Below are 19,801 nucleotides of genomic sequence, written 5' to 3'. Positions count from 1 at the left end.
GCCGCCGCTGTTCCCCCCCCTCCTGCTTTGTGCCACCTGCGCGCCGTGGGAACGGCCGCTTGCCCAATCCCGGTCCGGCCGCGGCCGCTCCGCCGGCGCCGCGGCCGCACAGGTGCACGACGCGGGAGGCGCCGGTTAGCGCGCCTTCCCCGCGCGGGGCTCCTCCCGCCGCCGCCGCCTCCCCTCGGCAGCGCTTCACTCGGGAGGGCGGGAGCGGCGCGCGCCGCTCCGCATGGAAGGCAGGGAACGCGCGCGGGAGGGGGGGGGCGGTGGGGAGGGCGGGCGCGCGCGCGAACGGGGCGCGGCGATATAACCCTTGCGGAGCGGCCTGGGAGACCCCGGGGTTTGGGGCTGCGCCAGCGCGCGCGGCGGCGCCTCCTCCTCCTCCCTTCGCTCTCCCCCCGCTCCGCTCCCGCCCGCCCTCCGCCCGCCCCCCCCTCGCGGAGTGGAAGGGGCCGGGGCTGGTGCCAGCAGCAGCAGCAGCAGCGGCGTGAGCGCTCGAGCGGCCGCCATTTTACGCCAGCTCCAGCAGCAGCACTGCCCGGACACACCGCCGCGGGAGCGCGGAACGGGGGCAGCGCCTCAGCACGCCGAGCCGCGACCCGCGCCCCGGGAGACCCTTGGCACACGGCCGTTCACCCCCGCAAACACACACAGGTCAGCCCGGCCGCGCGCCGGCGGGATCGGCGCGGGGCGGGAGCGGGCCGGGTGGCAGAGCGGGGTGAGGCGGCGCAGGGCGGGAGGCGCACGCCAGGGCCCTGCAGCTCTGTGGGGCCGGGGCGCTGCGCGATGGGTGGAGGAGCTGCTGGCGCTGCCTTCGTGGCCGTCGCTGTCGGGCGGGAGGGGGACGGCCCGGCCGGGCCGGTGCCCGGCCCCGGCGAGGAGGCGGCGGCCGAGGGCACCACCCGGGCCGGGCCGGCGCGGGGCGCGTGGCTCCTGCCTCATTGTCCCGCCGGCCTCGCCGCTCCATTCATTGCCCGCGAGGGGCCGGGGGGAGCCGCGGCCTCGGTGCTTGGCGTGTGCGCGGGGATCGGGGCCGCCTGTGCTCAGCGTGCCCCCGGTCACGTCGGGAGGCGGTGGGCGACGGGCATCGGCGTTTCCCGGCCGGGAAGCGGGGCCCTGCATTGTTCCGGGCAGGAGTGTGGCCGGGGGGCGGCGGCGGGGCCGTGAGGCACCGCGAGCTCCCGGCTGGGTGGTGAAATCGGGCCCGGGGTGTTGCAACCCGCTGTCCGGGGGGAATAGGGTGAGAGGTAGGGAATGGCTGGGGCTCGGGGCGGGGGGGAGCCGCTCCTCCCGCGGGAGTGTGGCGGGGAGGGGGGGAAGTCGGTCACTGGAGGAAGTTGTAGGACATCTGAACGCGCGGAGCACGTGTTTCCATCGGGCTCATGGCCGCCGCCGCCGTGGGTGGGTGCGGGCTGGGAAGAGCGCTTTGTTCCTCTCGCTTGCCCGGCCGGCACGGGAGTGGAGGCGGGAAGGGATCCCGGCCGCGCCCGGGGCCTGGAGAGGCGGCGTGAGCCGAGGGGCAGCGAGTTTCCAGCGGGAGGTGGAGGCGGCAGCGAGTGTCAGTGACGGTATCGCGGTGCATGTGGCAGGTTTGGTTGTCCTTCCACCCCCGCTGTTGGCTTTTTGCTCCATTTCTAACTTATTCAGAACCTCTTAGGGAGTGTGTTAAGAGAGACAGAGAGAGGGAGGTGAGTCAGAGTGTCTGGCTGGGTTGTGTAAAACCTGCAGTGAAAGCTACCCCACCCCCGCTAGGCAGCGGTGTTAGGGCTTTCCTTTGTGTTAGTGCTTCTTTTGAGGAATTTCGTGCATCTTGCAAAACTAAAAAAAAGTATCAAGGAAGTGATCTACGATTTTTTATATTTTTTTCATTATTTTCAAAGAGTAGGGCAGTCTGTTGCATGTATTGTCACTTGAATTGTTCTACCTGAAGATATATTTAGCTTAATTTTGATGCTTATTGCATTTGAACAGATATCTGGAAACATGGCTACTGAACATGTTAATGGGAATGGTACTGAAGAGCCCATGGATACTTCTGCTGCAGTTACCCATTCTGAGCATTTCCAGACATTGCTTGATGCTGGTTTACCACAGAAAGTTGCTGAAAAACTAGATGAAATTTACGTTGCAGGTAAGATGTAAGACTTGCAAAAGCACATGCACAATATTTTATTGGATTCTGCTGTCTTTGGGCTAAAATAGCAACTTTTTGTGGCTTCCAAAAGTATGGGAACTGCAGTCTTGTCAAAATCTATGGATGTTGTATATTCAGTGCTTTAATTTGTTGTAGTATTTTTCAGAGGAAGGTCTTGAGTTGGGCTAGTTGGGCTGAGGGGTGGGAAGAAGTATGCAAGTGACCAGAGCAACAGCTGGAATAGACACAGATGGTTTTTAGGAGGAGTAGGTGATGTGGTCTTTGTGCATTTTTTACCTTAGGTATAGGCAGCTGTAAGTAATTAAAGCCTCGGTATGCATCTTCTCACTTAAAAGATACTTACTGACATGGTGTTTGGGCTCATGGATGGAAAGGTTATTGTATTGGTTTTCTCAGATGTGACAATAGCTAGTATTTTTAAGCTTGATTTTTGGATTGTGGTGGTCATTTTTAGTGCTGCAGTATATTTGTCTTTGTAATCTTCTCAAAACATACCAAGGTATCATTGCTAGGCAAGCTAAGTCAGATTTTGATAGGTTTTGATAAATTCTTCTAAATTCAGCTTCAGGATATTGAAATTAAATTTGGCCTGTGTAACATTTGGGTTTCACAGAAGTCAAATGAATACATAAATGCAGTAACTTTTACTCTGAATCTTAAACTTTTTTGCTTTTAATTAAAGAAAGGTTAAATACACTTAATATTTAACTTCAGGAGAACTAAGTGGTTTGTTAGGTATAGTAACTTACTTTAATCAGTGATTGATTTAGAGGTCACTATAACGTGTTAGATGTGTTAAATGTGGTTTTACTAAGATTACTGCCCAAATATAATTAGTAATTTTTTTCCTTTTCTCTAGGGCTAGTTGCACATAGTGATCTAGATGAAAGAGCTATTGAAGCTTTAAAGGAATTCAATGAAGAAGGTGCACTGGCAGTGCTTCAACAGTTTAAAGACAGTGATCTCTCACATGTTCAGGTAATGTTAAGTAATTTAGAATATAATTGTTGAGGGATAAACTACTGATTGACTGGCAAGAGATTTGTTTAAGTCTCTTCAGTTATCCACGTGTTATATGTGAAATGAACACTCTACTAGTTCATGGTAAAATGAGATTCAAGCTTGTCATGTTTTCAGAACTGAAGATTCATTCTATCTTTTGCAGAACAAAAGTGCCTTTTTATGTGGAGTCATGAAGACATACAGGCAGAGGGAAAAACAGGGGACCAAGGTGGCAGATTCTAGCAAAGGACCAGATGAGGCAAAAATTAAGGTATGTCCCTAAAAAGAAGTTATGAGGTCTGCCTGTTTTTTTTTTAAAGCTGTTATGACAGATACCTTTATTGTTTTGTAACTTTTTCTTAAAAAGGCTATTATAGATTGTCATTATTGAAAACTGTCACTTGTATTTTTGTCTTGCACTTCTTCCGTTTCAAGTGGAAATTTAATATATTGTTAATTGCTGAAACTGAATGTATATAAACATGAAAAAGATTTCACAGTCTGCTGTACATGTTGTTGAGACAGTTACACTATTTCACAGCTAAAAGTTTGTGGAAACCTGTCAACATAGTTATTCAAGTTCAGAACACACAAGTTCAGCTACTGCTGCTGGGGTTGTTTGTGGTTTCTTGTTTGCTTTCCCCCTCCCTTCAGTTCAGATGTAAGGCAACTCCACAATAGGGAGGAGATACCACGTGTCTGAAAAAACAGATTGTAATGGATTTAGGATTTAGCCCACTTCTTATGACATAATCACTGTGCTCATAAACTGTACCCCTCAAACTGTCGCAATAAGGGATAAATTATTTCTTGGACTATGTCTGCTACTAGCAAGAGGCTCTTGTCTCAAGAGTTAAGCATACAATAATTTTATTCTAAAATTCTGTGATTAACAATTTTATCAAAGATTAAGGGAAGGAAAACCATCTAAGCATGCTTAGGTGATGCCATAAAAAACCCCGAGAATCTTTGTTCATTGACATTTCATGCGTAATGTGTAAAATGAGCGTGTTATATTACAAATAATTATGTACCTTGTAAAATTAGAAAATCTTTTTTCTCCTGAGTTTGAGTCTGGGATGCTATTAATTATAAATACAAAAAAACTGGTGCAGTTTTTGTCACTACCACATAAAACAACAATATTATGAGGACTTTTTTAATAAATTCAAGTAGCATAGCTTTTACTGCTGATGGCTATAGCATTTAAAATAACTGCAGTTTTCCAGTTGTGAAATTGCTAATATTTGACTATAATTGGGCTTGTTTAATATGCAGTTTCTTTTATGTGTAGAGTTGATTTGTCTTTGTACAAAATTATTAAGAAAGCCTTGATTTCACAGGAGTTTCACATGCATTTGCATACTGAATTTCATCTAACATTTTAAACTGCTAGTATATCTGTAACTGCATGTAGTGCTTCTAGTGAGAGTTACTTGTCCTGGGATGCTGTATGCGCCTGCAAGGAATTTGGAGGGGGGAGGATAGGAGAAAGGAAGTAGTACTACCATGTGAGTGGTTGGATACCTGAAGCAGTCTGTACAGTGTTCCAGGGCTGTAAGCACTTAAACATGTGTTCTTTAACTTCACACTTATGAGTAATCTCATTAAGTGAAGGGAACTCTTGTGCATAAATGTCTGCAGGATTGGACATGCCAAAACAAGAAGTGGCTCAGACTAAGATCTTCCTAATTAAAGGGAAACTCACTGTTCTATTACTTCTTTTTGGGGGGGGGCAGGAGGGGGTGTGTGTTTTGTTTGGATTTTTTTTTGTATGAAAATGAAGGAATTGGGAAAACTGTATGCGAATCTCTAATTTTCTAGCAATGTTTCTTTACCTGATAGTTTTGTTATTTGTTTTGCAAGTTTCTTGTTCAAGTACTAGCAGTAGGTTGGTTTGCCTGTGGGATCTTCAAAGCAGCACAGTTTAAAAGGAATTATAAACGTGTCTGTCTGTGAATTTAGGGCAGCTAAACTTGCTCAATTTGTATCTGATTTTAAAGTCTTAAGTTTCTTACTTGAAGGCACTGTTGGAGAGAACCGGCTACACCCTTGATGTGACTACTGGACAGAGAAAGTATGGTGGACCTCCTCCAGAGTCTGTATATTCAGGACAACAACCTTCCGTTGGTACAGAGGTAAGAAGGGGAATATGTTTATGTAGATGTGCTCTTACTGATTGCAAATATTTTTTTATAAACAGTGCTCCCTATGTCTGTTGTAGATATTTGTGGGCAAGATTCCGAGAGACTTGTTTGAAGATGAACTTGTTCCATTATTTGAGAAAGCTGGGCCTATATGGGATCTCCGCTTAATGATGGATCCACTAACTGGTCTAAATAGAGGATATGCTTTTGTAACTTTTTGTACTAAAGAGGCAGCTCAGGAAGCTGTTAAACTGGTAAGTTTTCTTGGGACTTTTTGGTTTTTTTTGTAAGAACACTCTAGCTTAGAAGCAGTTGTCCTGGTCCTAATGCTTAAGTGCTTAAGATGAAACTGTCATTGTTAGATCACTTCATAAATGTCCACTAGGTGTTCTTAAATGTATTTCCATGTTGCATATATATTTTTACTGAATGCATTAGGGACAGGGGGGCAAAAAAAGCTCATGGACTTCTGTTTTGGTCCTTTTAGGTGCTTTATTATTAACCACAATTGTATTAGCAATAGTGACTTCTGAGCTGTCTGCATGTGGACGAGTTTTGGAGAGCAGTGATGTTGGGGTTGCTGTGGGCAAAGCAGCGCTGGTCAGGGTGTCTGTGACTCCTGATGTGCTTGTGCACCAGCAGGGGGCCTGCACTGGAAAAGTGCTTTGAAGTCAGAATTTCATAAGATACTTCAGATGGGAAAAAGTGTCTCTTGAGTGTTGAAGGTCTGTTCTGTTTGCTGCAACTGGCTGGAGAAAGTCATAAATCCTGCCAGCTTAAAAAGCATTTCGTCTGTTTTACACAGAGGTGTGAAATAGTTTGATATAGGATACTCCTAATAAGCTTTTCAGGTTTTATGCATGAAGTACCCATCCCTAAAAGAGAAGGTGGGGAGAAACGGTACCCTGATCTTCGTACCACACCTTTGTTTTCCTGGTTAAGTTAAAGTTGAATTTTTTGAGCTATTTGCTACTACATTGATATGACCAAGATCAGTGTGTGGTACGATTTCCAAGAGTGCTAACCACAGTCATTCTGAAGTGTACTGATGCTATATTGCTGTAGTAGGCTTAACGTACTTTGTTTTGTAATACAGTTTATCTTAAACTAAGGTACTCAATGACATACTAATATTAGTCAGTTGGTGGAGACAAATCAAGCTGAAAATAGGAATGTGTTTTAAGAAGGTGTACAAATGTCTATGAAAGTGAAAGTACAAAAATAATCTGGCATATGCCATTCAGCTTTTTAAATAAGAACAGTTGGTTGTTCCAGCGTACAGTCAGATATGCGGGGATAACTGTGTATTAACTTTGTACTTTCATTGTTAACATAGATGTTTATATTGTGTATGAACTTTTAAGAGTTAAGCACATGACTTAGCAAAGTAATGAATCAAATCACTTTAGTCCTCAAAGGCACTTAGTAATTGAACAAAACAGAATTTTTCTTCACTTAGGTGGATTTTGCTTAAAGGCAGCATGCTCTGAAAACATCATATCCTAAGCCTCAGTCTTCCACTAAATGATACAAGGGAATGAGGTACTTGGTGTCCCTTTATGTCTGATCTTTGATATGCAGGAAGAAAGGGTATTGTTTTTCAGTTAAATAGCCACTGAGGATAATATCTGAAAAGTGTTGCAATTGATGGGGCAGTCTTTCAGCCTTTATGCTAAACTCATTGAAAGTAGGATTAGTTTTAAATTGGATCCTGTGACATTAGTTGGTGTTTTTTCATGGTTCTAGCCATAGTTGACTGGCTAGTTTAGTGTAGTGTAAGTTTCCCAAGTTATCTAGAAGTGATTTGCAGAAGTATTAGCACATTGTGGCTCTTGAGCTCAGCTGAAAATTGTGAGTCTATCACTTGTATTAGTTCCACATGCAATGGGAGATTGCTGAAAGACTGCTTAGAAATGCTGAACCCTTGGTTCTAGCCATTTTCATATCTTATTATTTAAACAGGTGTTCTTTTCGATACTATCTGTAATCTTCTGATGTGTATACAACTTATTTCCCAACTTTCTGGACTCTATGGGATAAGGATTCTTCTGTTATTTTCTATCTTCTTCCCAGAGGCATTTTTTTTAGGACTCTGTGAAGTATAGAAAAAATGAGACTAAAATCCTCTGCACTGCCTGTTGGCTTTTGAGTAATAAGAGACAACTATGTTTTTGTCAATACCCAGACTGCAGCAGAGAATAAACTGACCTGTCTTCAGGCTCTTGGAGTTGGTGTAACATACTTTGCATACAGTTCATATCTGTGTGGCTGTTGTATGTATCATCCACAGTCTTTATAACAACTTAAAGTAAAACTGAACTAAAATTTTTGGATAGGCATGTTGTTGACTTACTGTATTCATTAGAAGAAATCTTGAAGTTTTAATATGTTGAGGCCTTGATTTTGTTTATGCATATGCATTTTTAAGCCACTTAAAATTAATTTATGTTCAGATTTGTAAATTTTCTCAGTATCAGGCAATAGTATCACTCCACTTTTTTCTCAAGCACAACCAGAACTATTTTAAACACCATTTAGGGAATTTTCCCCTTTTTTATGTCTATTATTTAATTCAGTGTGGTTAACCCATTAAGTAACTTTCTAACTTAACCTAGTTAAGTAGAAATGGCATCTCAAATGTTAACACAAGCACTCACCATCAAAGTATTGTGGGTTCATTTTGGAGTTTTTTTTGAATCTCAGTAATTTTTTTTCCCCTCTTAACACATTTACTTTGCTTTGTACTGTTTAAGAATTACAACTCCAGTTGTGTTCTTTTGCACACACATTCAATTTTCCCTCCTCTTTCATAAGAAGTAATTAAAGTTTTTCAAAAGATCCCTGTGTGAATGAGGTTACTGTAGACATGTGCAAGATAAATACTTTTGAGGTGAAGCTTGTAGGAAAACGTACTGAAAAGTATAGTAGCATTCAGTGTATTTTTGACTAGAGCAGGTGTAAGCTTGATCAAAGTGGGGCTACAGGTGGATTATGCAAATATGCCATTTAAACAGTCTACCAGCTATGCTTAGCAGTACAACTTGCCATTTGCTCCTGGAAATAAACTAGAATTGGTAGTGAAAGTTTAAATGGATAAAGTGACAAGACAGACTGTATGCACACCTTGACTTGTTTGTAAGTTCTTATAGAAGTCAGCAAGGAAAAAATAAAAAACTGTTATATTGTCTAGAAAGCAGCAGTATCTGTTACTGACTTCAGACATTGATTCAGTGGTGACAGGAGGGGGAAGCAGTATGCTGACATAGCTAATTTGGTAGCCTGACTGTTTTGGCACTTTACCCAGATCATGATCTGGGCCTGTTTATGTCTAAGTTTTCAGATGGTATGTGAACTATTTACCTAAAAATCACCAACGTGATAACTTGATATTTGAGAGCACCTAACTGAAGACTGTTTTCTATGTGTTAAGAGAAACATGCAATGGAAAGTAGTAGTTAATGCATTGTAGTATGAAAAAACTACTGGAAACTATTGCAATATGCAGAATATATTAATTTTATCTTGCTGCCATGAGTTGTACGAGAGACTCTTTTTGGATTAAATATGTAACTGAACTTCGGTTTTAGGGTTTAGCGGGAACAGTTAAATAATATGTTATCTGTACAGAATAGAATAGAATATTTCATTTGGAAGAGACCTGCAACAATCATGTAGTCCAACTGCCTGACCACTTCACGGCTGACCATAAGTATTGCTATCATGATCATCATCAAGGGCATTGTCCAGATGTGTCTCTTAAAACACTGACAACTTTGGGGCATTGACTGCCTCTTTAGGAATCTTGTTCTAGTGTTTGACCAGTCTCTCAGTAAAATAAGTTTCCTAATGTAAAGAAATGTTTCCCAATGCACACTTCAGTTAAAAAAGAATTAGTTTCACAGACTAATAAACTGTAAACTTCTTTAAAGGTGTTTCTTTAAAGAAATTCTTTTGAGTTACTGTAATCTGTCTCTCATTAATGTGTGCAAATCTGTTTATTAGTGATGATAATAAACATACAGTCTTCCTCTGCAATTGTTTCCCACTTTAAAGTCAACTATTCCTCTGCCACATAGGTAACAGATACGAAGATAGAAGTCTTTTGCTGTGTCCTGCTATGTTTTGAGACATAATTATTTGTGAAGATGTCACTCCAGAGCCTTTTCACATGTACAGTTCTTCTTTTAGCTCGCTTTTGGTGCAGTTAACTAGCTTAGAAAAGTTTCAGTGATGTAATTTTTGTTTGTGCAAGATAAATATAAGTAAACATCTTCCCACTGATTTTATTTCACAAAAAGCAGGATAACTTGCTTATGCAGGAAGATTTACCACCAAACACAAAATAGCTCATGGAATAAATAGCTAGATAAAATTTTAAAAAGCTGTCCTGCTACTTGTCAATATGATGTCGACCACAAAATACAGTTTGTTAGCTAAAGAACAGTCCTTTACAGGGCTTCCAGTTGGAAAGGGGTTGATGTACCGCCAGTTGACTGTCCTGCTGCTTATCTGGATGGTGTGTGTCTGTGTCTGCATCTCAGTGAAAAGCATTTTTGTCAACAGGTGTTTACAGTAATACTTCTTTTTTTCCTCCTTAAACTGCTGACTTGTTCAGGGTATTTTCTAAATCTACTATGAGAGAAGCATTTGAACAGAAGTCTTAGTATTTCAGTTAGTTCTTGCTGTTTACTGTCTTTACATGTGTAATCTTTGTGCTTTGGAAAGTATTTGCCAGTGGCTCTTGTACATTTTTTGGAAAATACCTGATCACAGCTCTTTTCCTTTTGTTAACTATGGAACTTTAGAAGAGAATCTGACTTTGAGACTCATGTCTTGTATTACACACAAATCAAGAATTTATAGATAAAGTCTGTAGAGGAACTTGCATTTTTTTTCTGCCCTGTTGTGAAGGGAGAAGCCTTGATCTTGATGACTTGTACATAAGATTTACCTTTTGTGGTTCTACATGAAAAAGTCTCTTAAGGAACAAGTATTAAGAGACTTGAACAAGAAGGGAAGAATAATTGTTGGCTGAAATTGTGACGAAATCTTAGAGAACATGGGTACACTTCAGAATAGGTGAATATGCATTGTAAGAATGTGTTAAGATGCGAAAAGGTAATATATTGCTCAATGCTGGGTTTTCAAGACTCAAGTATTTGGTATGATGCTGTTGAAAGGGAGATAAAATTATTTGTAACTGATGAATGTCCAATTATTTTTTCTTGCAGTACAACAACCATGAAATTCGTTCTGGAAAACACATTGGTGTATGCATCTCTGTTGCCAATAATAGGCTTTTTGTTGGCTCTATTCCTAAGAGTAAAACTAAGGAGCAAATTGTTGAAGAATTCAGCAAAGTAACAGGTAAGTCAGTAACTATGTTTTGTAGAGTTGGAACGATGTCAAATGTGATGGGTGATGAGCTGTCTTCACCATCACTTACAGTCAAATGATGATGAATCCAAACCAACACCGCTCAGCATTTGTCTCAGCTTTTAGGTGTTGTGTTTTTTGTTTTTGTTTTTTTTTTTTTTTTTTTGTTAAACTGTGCTGAGGGCTGAAATATTTCTGATTACGCTAGATACATGGTTTCAAGTTTTACCTGTAAGTGTATAATGTTTAAGAAACCACTGAAAGAAATTTGAATTTGAAGTTTAATAATTTCAATACTAATAGATGTTTTAAAACTTCTCAAGGCAAAACCGAAGCTAGTTGAAGAATGTAGCCAGTTCTATGTTTTAGTGATCCGATAAGTCGGGATAGTCTGATGTCTCTCTTTGAAAATGTCGGTCTTGAGAGAAGGGAAACTACAATGTACATAGTCTCAAAGGTTTAGTGTGTTCCTGCTTTTTTGGAACCACTTGTCAGATGCACATTTGCCTGAAAGATAATCCCCACTTCATAATGCAAATTCATTTATTGAAGACATGACAAATAATTATTTTATTTAATTTCAGAGGGTCTTACAGATGTCATATTATATCATCAGCCTGATGACAAGAAAAAGAACCGAGGTTTCTGTTTCCTTGAATACGAAGATCACAAAACTGCTGCTCAGGCCAGACGCAGGTTAATGAGTGGCAAAGTGAAAGTCTGGGGAAATGTTGTTACAGTGGAATGGGCTGACCCTATAGAAGACCCAGATCCTGAAGTCATGGCAAAGGTAATAAAGCTATAAGGGGACCATAGTACATTTAAAGTGCTGTGTTCCAGATGAGATACTTCCTGACATTAGCCTAAATTAAATAACATCTTTCAGCCTTCTTGACAGAGATGATGTGAGATGATAAAAATATGAATATACTCTGGAAATTATGTGAATTTAAAAACTCTTTATGGCCTGATACTATTTTGTGCTCCCGAGGATGAATAGTGAACATAATTCTTGCCAAAATGACACGTAGGATGATGTACTTAATTTCTTATCTGGAAGCGATGGTGGTGACTCCAAGAATTAAAATGGTTTTATAGTTTAGTATTTGGAGGGACAGAAATCTAGATATGATCACAGAACAAGCCTTAATTCTCTTTAAGCCTGGAACTGTATCATTTCAGTGTTAGAACATGTCAGTGTTCAAAGGTGCACAAATGTATTTTCAAAGTTACCATTAGTAGTTATTTCTGAGAAGTTAGGCAATTAACTTGTATTTGGAACTCTGTAGTTATTTTTAATTTGGGGGAGTTAATTCCTTAAAATACCTAGACTAGTAATATTTTGGATTTCGAATATTTAGGTGAAACTGAAGTCTGGAGTGTTAACATTTTGATGGATGTTGTAGCAGTTGTTTTATTTATGTGCGTGATATTTTGCCAGAAACAAATTACCTGAATTTTTTTTTCCCATCAGATATTGCCCAACCCTGTCTTTTTCGGTTGTGTTGTGTAGCTGAGTTGTTTAATGGAAACTCCTAGCTAGCCCATATCCTTATCTCTTTCTCTTTGCTTGCTTTTCGTCTGTGCTTTTACTCTCATCTGAGACACGTCACTTGCTGGAGTCCTACTTTGATGGACCTAGTAAGATAGCTTGGCTGGGATCTCCTCTTTGGTGAGCCATAAGGGAAAAGGGTTGGGGTGGGGGCTCATTTTAGGAAAAAAGCTGCTTTTGTAATACAGGTATTACAGAAGCTTTTTTGGACTATCCTGTCTGCAGACTTTATTTTTCTTGCCTGGCATCATAGACTATCAGCAGCAGGGGAAGACTCTTGCAGGTAAAATTTGTAGAAGGTGGCACTTCCTAAATATGAACTATGTGTTCAGTTTCTTGGCTCAAAAGAGAAGAGACCTAATCCACCAAACCATTAAAATAAATGAGCAGGAACTTCTGGTGACATAACTGAATAGATGAATAGGAAATGATAGGGGTCATAGTCAGGTGTCTTTTCACAGTAAGTTTACAGATCTGGGGAGTGAAAGGCTAAAGAAATGAAAACTTGATTGTGTTTAGCCCCATTTACTGTACAGTTTTTGAGTGTATTAATGCCTTGTTTTGTATTTGAAATGGGACATGAAAAGGGAAGAAACATGGAAATGAAGGGAAGAAATACAGAAAATGTAGATAAAATCACCGTGCATACTTCTAGGGCCATGTGCTGAAGATGGGCATGAAGCTTGGGTTGAAGATGTATGGAAAAACAAGACTATATGGATTAGAATACTGAAAAAGTAGAGAACATTTGGCTTGTATCTGAAGGCAGAAGTTGAGACAAGCATTGGTGTCTGACCTTCCTCAGTGGCTCTGTCCCTTAGTTTATTCTTGCAACAAGGAAAGTCTCCACTCCAGGCTTTCTTATCTACCTGCTCTACATTTAGAGAAACTGACCATATCTGGCACTTTTCTAAATGTTAGATTTACTTTCTGTTGTTTATTGCTGTCTTTCTCCTCTGAGAAGGAGCAGTGCAGGTGCAGCTTCAGTCAATAATGTCCTGGATGTGAGCTGCAGGTTGGCTGTCATTGCTTCTGACTACTGTCAGTCTGGAGCAAAGGGAAAGCTATTGACCCATGTCATCTTGCACGTGCTATGGTAGAAGGCTTTGAAGGAAACTGTGATTTGGGAGAAGTAGGTTGTTTTTATCAGAATAATCATCTGGTCAACAGTTTTCTTGTCAAGACTGCTAGAAAAGCAAGTCCATAAGAGCAAACTTATGAGGAAGATGAATTCACCTTTCTAGTGAGAAGATGAACAGTGTTCTAAGTCTCGCAGAAGTAGCATGTAATTTCATCAGTATGTGGGCACCTACTAATTTAAATTTCTGAAATGTTTACTTGAGTCTTTTTTCCTTTGTCCTCCAGACTTCTGATAAAATGTTGTGGAGAATACTGTGTACATGAATACTTAAAATTTAAATAGACTGTTAACTTAAATACAAAGTAGCTTGAACATGATGAGGGATGAAGCTAGATTCTGAAGCTAGATGTATGTGCTACAGGAGATTAGTATTTGTACTGACAGATCAGAGTAGAATTGGTCACAGTATTGCCTTCTGGTCCAAAGTGAACTTTTTTCCAACTTTCAGTGGTTGTGTTGATACCGTAATCTCTCCTAAGTGTCATTTTGTTGCCTCTTATCCCTGTAGTCTAGATAAATTCATTAATGTTTTACTTGATTTCTGTAGGATGGCTGAGGCTACAGAGGACGTTCCGGAGTGGCAGGTTAAGCAGCTAAATAAGGTCTTATGTTTGTGGCTGCCTGGCAGATTACAGGACAAGAGACAGGGCTAGTAACCGTTGGAGAATGTGGCCTGAAGTGTTTGTGCTGTAGGTAAGAGGAGGAAAAGGAGCAGATCCTAGAAGTTTTCGAGATCTTTAATCTTAAGCAGTTTTAAATGTGAGTTCTGCCATTACAACAAAATGCTGGTGCTGGGTATATTGCTTGTTAGGTCTATATATGGATTCTTGTATCTGTGAGGCTTAATGAAAAGGACTTTTTTTTTGTTTTGTTTTGTTTTCCTTCCTTCCCTCTTTCGTTAGCAGTAAAAAATGGGTTCATCTTCTCCCAACCTATGCTGTAACCTGCCTAGTAGCTTTGACATCATATTTGACTTGTTCAGCTACCGTTCTAATCAGTAACATGACTAAAAAATTTTGGCTGTTACAGATTAATGGATCTATCTACACTGGGAAAATTTAAATTAGTTGCTTTTTTATTTCTTTAAAAAACATTGTTAGTGCATCTTGTAACAAAAAAGTGATTATTCTGTCAAGTTTTTAATCATGTCTGATATTATGTCAGTCATCATGAATTTATTAGTAAAGGCTAACTAGGGTTCCTCATGAGATTCTTGCTTTCATCCTTTTCTAAACAACAAGAATAAGGAACATTTGTTTAAAGGTTTTGGTTTTTAAAACCATTGATTACATCACAAAACTTCCTGTAATTCATTTCCATAGAATAAGGTTAAGGGAACAATTAGGATATTTTACTAAAAATGGTTACTATGTATGAGTTACAATAAATAAAGGTTAATCTTACCGCCAGAACATGTAGGAGAAGCTTAATACATAGTAGGAAACAGCCTTGTGTGTAGAGTTAGCCATGACTTCTACCATCTCCTGAGAATCAGCAAGGATAACTATTGCCAAAGACCAGAGCTGATACACTGGGTTAGATTTACGGCCTGTAGTGTCCCTTCTTCCTAACTCTGCATCCCGTCCTAGTTCAGCTAGTGAGTGAGACAGATTTATGGAAGTCTGCCCTGTTTATTTGTAACTTAATTACACAGTAATTCTTATAGAAAGGGTGTCTGGGTTTATTGAGTTCCTATATGTGGTGGGAGTAGAGTATAGCTCTGCTTCAAAGATTGAAGGATGCTTTCTTTTGTCGTTTTACACCTTGTGTTATCTATGTTGACCTTCAAGGTTAGGAGCAGGAAGTCAGTGCTGCCCTGTACAGTGTTCAGTTTTTGTCATCGGCTAATTTGAAACCAGTAGGAGCAAAGGGGTTGTGAGCAGAAGTTGGAGGTCTTTGCAGCTGATTGGCAGCTGCACTGTAGGAAGGTGAGAGTATGAACATTCCTTGACAGTAGGAGGTGAGTAGACTGTCAGAGCGTGGTGCCAGCATGTGGAACAAACAAGTCGGAGAGGCTTGTAAATTGGGAGAACTCAGATGACATCATGTAAACATGCTAATGTCCAGTCATTTAGTGCAGCCTCGGCGTGGACACAAGGATGAGTCTTTCGGTACTAACGGGTCACTAATAGGTGATTCCCGTTGTCCCGAGTATGTTGTCTGCTCTGTTAAAAAAGGGTTTATTTTAAGCCTTTGTCAGATAGCTCTGTATTTTATCATATGCAGTTGGTGGTTGCTGAAACTTTATATTGATGATTAGTCACTGTCAGGTAACAGGGCATGCATCAGTAGCTGAAAGATTACTTGCCTTTCTGATTTTAGAAGCTGGATAGCACTTTGTGTAGCTTAAGAGCCGTATTGCATGCTTTAGCGAGCTGGGGGAGGGAATAGACTTCCAGAGTTATTTGGAGGTGGCTGTTCCTCAAGGGAAGGGCAAAGTTTGACTTGTGAGAAAGTCCAAGGGTGACTGGGCAGTGTCAGCCTTAGTATCCCCCTCTGTCTACATTCTCTCTTTTAGTAGTGGCTTCAGGTCCCTGAGTGCCCCACAGGCAAGCACAAGACGTGACACCAGGTATTTGGTGTAGCTATAGCATATGAACCACAAGTTAAGCAGCTTGAAAGCTGCAGGCCTGACACCTCTGACCTAGATATTACAGTGATGACTGTTCTGCACATAACTAAACAAAAGTCTGTCTAAACAGTTAAATGTTTTGATAAGTTAATCGTTTTGTGTGTAACCAATCCTGGTTACCTTCTTTCAAGTTTGAAAACATTCTGAGGTGAAGATTGCTTCTGTTAGGATCCTTTTAAATGTTAACGCAAATTGGATTGACTTTCAGGATACTAATACTTATGTAATCATGTTTGATAACAGATTCAGTATTTCTGTCAGGGAATTTTGGAGCTAACTCATGCTGTATGACTATATAAGTGTACATATTCATGCATATGTATATAAAATGCTGTACAGAAAACGTAACAATGTTTTCAGTACTGCCAATAGCAGTAACTTGCAAAGCTTCATTCTGTGTTTTCAAATTAGATCATACTTCTAAGTACTTTTTTTGTTTTCACCCCCTTAGGTAAAAGTTTTGTTTGTACGCAATCTTGCCAATACTGTAACAGAGGAGATACTAGAAAAGGCCTTCAGTCAATTTGGAAAGCTAGAGCGAGTGAAGAAGCTAAAAGACTATGCTTTCATTCATTTTGATGAACGGGATGGTGCTGTAAAGGTAAGTGAATAGGACTGTAACTGTGTGTGTTATAAGTAATGAGTAAACATAACATTTAGAAGCTGTCTGCTGCTTTTAACTTGAGAAAAAGGTTTGTCTGGAGAAACAGTAACACATTGTCACTGATAACTTTATCCTCTCTGGGTGTCTCTTAGGATGATGCAGTTGATGGATTGAAAAGTGGATTTTAGATGCATCTATCCTAAGTAATTCTGCTGATGAGTTTCTAAGATAATCATGTCTTATATTTGAAACTGAAGTGTCAGAAGTTGAATGACTCTTCTCACCAAATTATTGGTAGAATCTAAAGCAGTTTCTCTAGGGCTGGTGATAAAATCTTAGGTATTTTTTATTATTTTTGCAGGAAACACTTTTTTTCCCCCCCCACGCAAGGTGCTGGACAATTGAATAATTGTCATTTTTGGATTTTGCTAGCCTGGTCTTGATGTCATCTGTTGTTAGGAAGGGAAAGTGTAATTTCCCTCCTGCCTGTAGTGTTATCTGTTTTTTAATGTTCTGTGGGAGCATGCAGGATACAAGGGCATTCAGTTTTTCGTACATATCCATATACCTTAAAGCAGATGCTTAAGAAGATCATGGAAGGAGTCTTCATAAGATATGTATCCTATCAAGGTTTAGCTATGCAGAGTACCTAAAAGTGGTAGAATCCTTAGGATTTCTCTGCTTGAAATTAACTTGTAGCAATTAGTGTGACTCCTGAAAGTTGTACATGGTGGGAGATGGTAGGGAAGCATTTGACAGTTTGCTGTTTCACTTTTTTTGGGGGGAGGAGGTTTGGGTGGTAGTGGGTTTTTTATGTGGATTTGGGGAGGAGGGGTTTTTTTGTGGTTGCTTTGGGGTTTTTTTTGTTTGGTTGGTTTTTTGTTGTTTGTTTTGGTTTTGTTGTATTGGGTTTGGTTTTTTTTTTTGTTTGATTGGTTTTTCTTTGTGGGGGGTGTTTTGGGGAGGGTTTTTTGTTTGTTGGTTTGTTTTCTCCTTGTGGTCAGTGAAACTTGACTTCTAATTTTTGGCTTCTGCTTGAGAAAGAAAGTTATATTTATTACAGGTAAAATAAAGGAATAGAAGCATGTACTGATCTTTAGCTTTAGTACTGTTTGCATTGTGCTGACATTAGGAATTTATTCATCTATTACAAAATCTTCACTTTCTGAAGGACAGTTCTGTCACTTCATTAATTGAAACAGCTTGTAAAGATGGAAGCCTATTTAAAGTTTTGAGTGGAAGATTCCTAAACTGATACACAAAGTCCTGGGTTTGAGAGCCAAGTTTAGATGAAATGCATAACTCTGGAACCCATTATACTATGCTGTCTGATTGTTTGAAAATTTTTTTTTTAGCTTTATACTGTTATTTTAGCTTTGGATAACAAATTTAAAAATGCATACTCTAAAAGATAGAATAAAATTAATAGCTTTGGATATGCTTGGAAGTATATTTAAAGTCTGGTTAATTCCTTCAGGCAATGGAAGAAATGAATGGCAAAGATTTAGAGGGAGAAAACATTGAAATTGTTTTTGCTAAGCCACCAGATCAAAAAAGGAAAGAACGGAAAGCTCAGAGACAAGCGGCTAAAAATCAGATGTAAGTGTAAATGCATGCACTTATGTTGAATTACTTCTGAAAGACGTGTACACTCCTGCCAAATTAAAACATCTGGTTATTTTAGTAGGTATACTATAGTGTATACAGGTTTTCTGGCTTCTCTGAAAATGTTGGATGTGTTTTTGTTTGCATTTTACTTAAGATGTAGTAGTGGCGTTGGTGAGAATTCAGGTACTGTCTTGCTCTACCCATAGAGTGTGAGAGCACTGGAGGAACTGTCTGAAGGTCATGAAACATACATACCTCTTTTTATTCTCAACTTCCATTGGTACAGCCCCCTGTTTAGTAAAGTACTCCGTGAAAGGATAATCCTGATATTCTATCTTGTCACTTCCAGAAGACAGATCTACCCACGGAGCTCGTGAACCCTCACTGATAGAGATTTTGCACTAGTAAATGCTGAACGTGGAAAAAAAAAAAAAGGGACGTTCCTTGCTGGTGTGTTCTGCTTAATGTTCTCATGTGTTTTTCTTCTTGGACATGTTCTAGCTTTCTTAACCATATTCCCTCCCACACCTTATTTCCAAAAATAACTTCTGCAAGTGCTGTTGTGCAGCATCCAAGAAGATGGAATAGTGAGGTTGCAAGATTAATAGAGATCTCCACATGGTGACCTACTGTACACATGGAATTGGTTAAGTTTACCCTGCTTATAGGTCTCATAACTTTGTTAGCCCTTTTGTTCTTCCTTGGGCATCTGGTGTTACTGTAAGAAGTGGATTTCTTCTTTTTTCTTTTGCTTCTCTTCTCTGCCAGACAGGACTTTACTATTCTGCTTAAATCTTTCGCTGATATAACTTTACTTCTTTCTGTGTATTCTGTATCTTGGCAACACCAGCATAAATACCTGTTTATTAAATTAAAGTATAAAATACTGTTGATATTGGCATAGATTCCCTCTCTATACAGGCAGTTGTTTGCATGGTTGGAGATATGCTTCCTCTCCTTGAATTTGAGTAATACCAAAAAAACATTTTCACTGCAGTATACAAACAGATTTGCTAACTCTGTATTCAAGATCTAATAACGGCCTGTCTCCAGTGATGAAGAGGAAGATTTTCTGAAAATGCACTTGATCAGTTACAATCCTGTGTGATTTCCACCCCCACACACACACCATAACTGTTCTCTGCGTATTATCTGATACCCAGATTTATTACTTCTGGATAGCATGCATGTATTTATAACACTGGAAGTCTTCTGGCATGTGTCATCTCTGATAATAACGTGCTGTATGTTATCTGCATCCCTGCCCCTTTCATTGTTTAAGATGTGCATGTCTCATTTTGTGGAGATAGGTAAAGTAGAGCTGCCCCTCTTGTTCCCTTAGCTAGAGGTATGGTAATGCCACCTGTGCAGTAGTTCTTTCTAGTTCTTTTATTTGGGAATTCTCCACGTTTCTTTGTTTTTATGAACTGTTAAGGCAGTAGGAAAGGAGCAAGTTTGATTAAACTCTAGGCATTTTCTGTTTTTGAGTATATTTTTCATTAGTGGATTGTAAAAATACTTTCTTTTTCTGGATACTTCCACATTACCACAGATTCAATTTGATTTGTATGTTAATGGAGT

The 19,801-nt window shown here is 40.2% G+C and overlaps 1 protein-coding gene across 4 annotated transcripts in view; it reads left to right on the top strand.

Annotated features, from left to right (window-relative positions):
- The first annotated feature begins 370 nt into the window (after positions 1-370).
- SYNCRIP (synaptotagmin binding cytoplasmic RNA interacting protein) overlaps positions 371-19,801 on the top strand; it is a 25,885-nt gene continuing 6,454 nt past the window's right edge. For 3 of the 4 annotated variants that reach the window (XM_051777944.1, XM_051777943.1, XM_051777942.1), the window contains exons 1-10: positions 529-657; positions 1,975-2,134; positions 3,018-3,136; positions 3,324-3,431; positions 5,185-5,298; positions 5,385-5,561; positions 10,539-10,674; positions 11,268-11,473; positions 16,460-16,609; positions 18,090-18,211. In XM_051777944.1, coding sequence (XP_051633904.1) covers positions 1,987-2,134; positions 3,018-3,136; positions 3,324-3,431; positions 5,185-5,298; positions 5,385-5,561; positions 10,539-10,674; positions 11,268-11,473; positions 16,460-16,609; positions 18,090-18,211 — 1,280 coding nt within the window. In that variant the 5' untranslated portion in view covers positions 529-657; positions 1,975-1,986. Of the gene's footprint in view, positions 658-1,974; positions 2,135-3,017; positions 3,137-3,323; positions 3,432-5,184; positions 5,299-5,384; positions 5,562-10,538; positions 10,675-11,267; positions 11,474-16,459; positions 16,610-18,089; positions 18,212-19,801 lie in introns of all 4 variants that reach the window. The other variant, XM_051777941.1, reaches the window with a different exon arrangement.

This window comes from Manacus candei, unplaced genomic scaffold, assembly GCF_025592945.1.
Source record: "Manacus candei isolate 608988 ecotype Guabito, Panama unplaced genomic scaffold, ASM2559294v1 h1tg000011l, whole genome shotgun sequence".
Lineage (NCBI taxonomy): Eukaryota > Metazoa > Chordata > Aves > Passeriformes > Pipridae > Manacus > Manacus candei.
The sequence above is the reverse complement of the archived record's forward strand: the minus strand, read 5'-3'. Positions and strand labels throughout refer to the sequence as shown.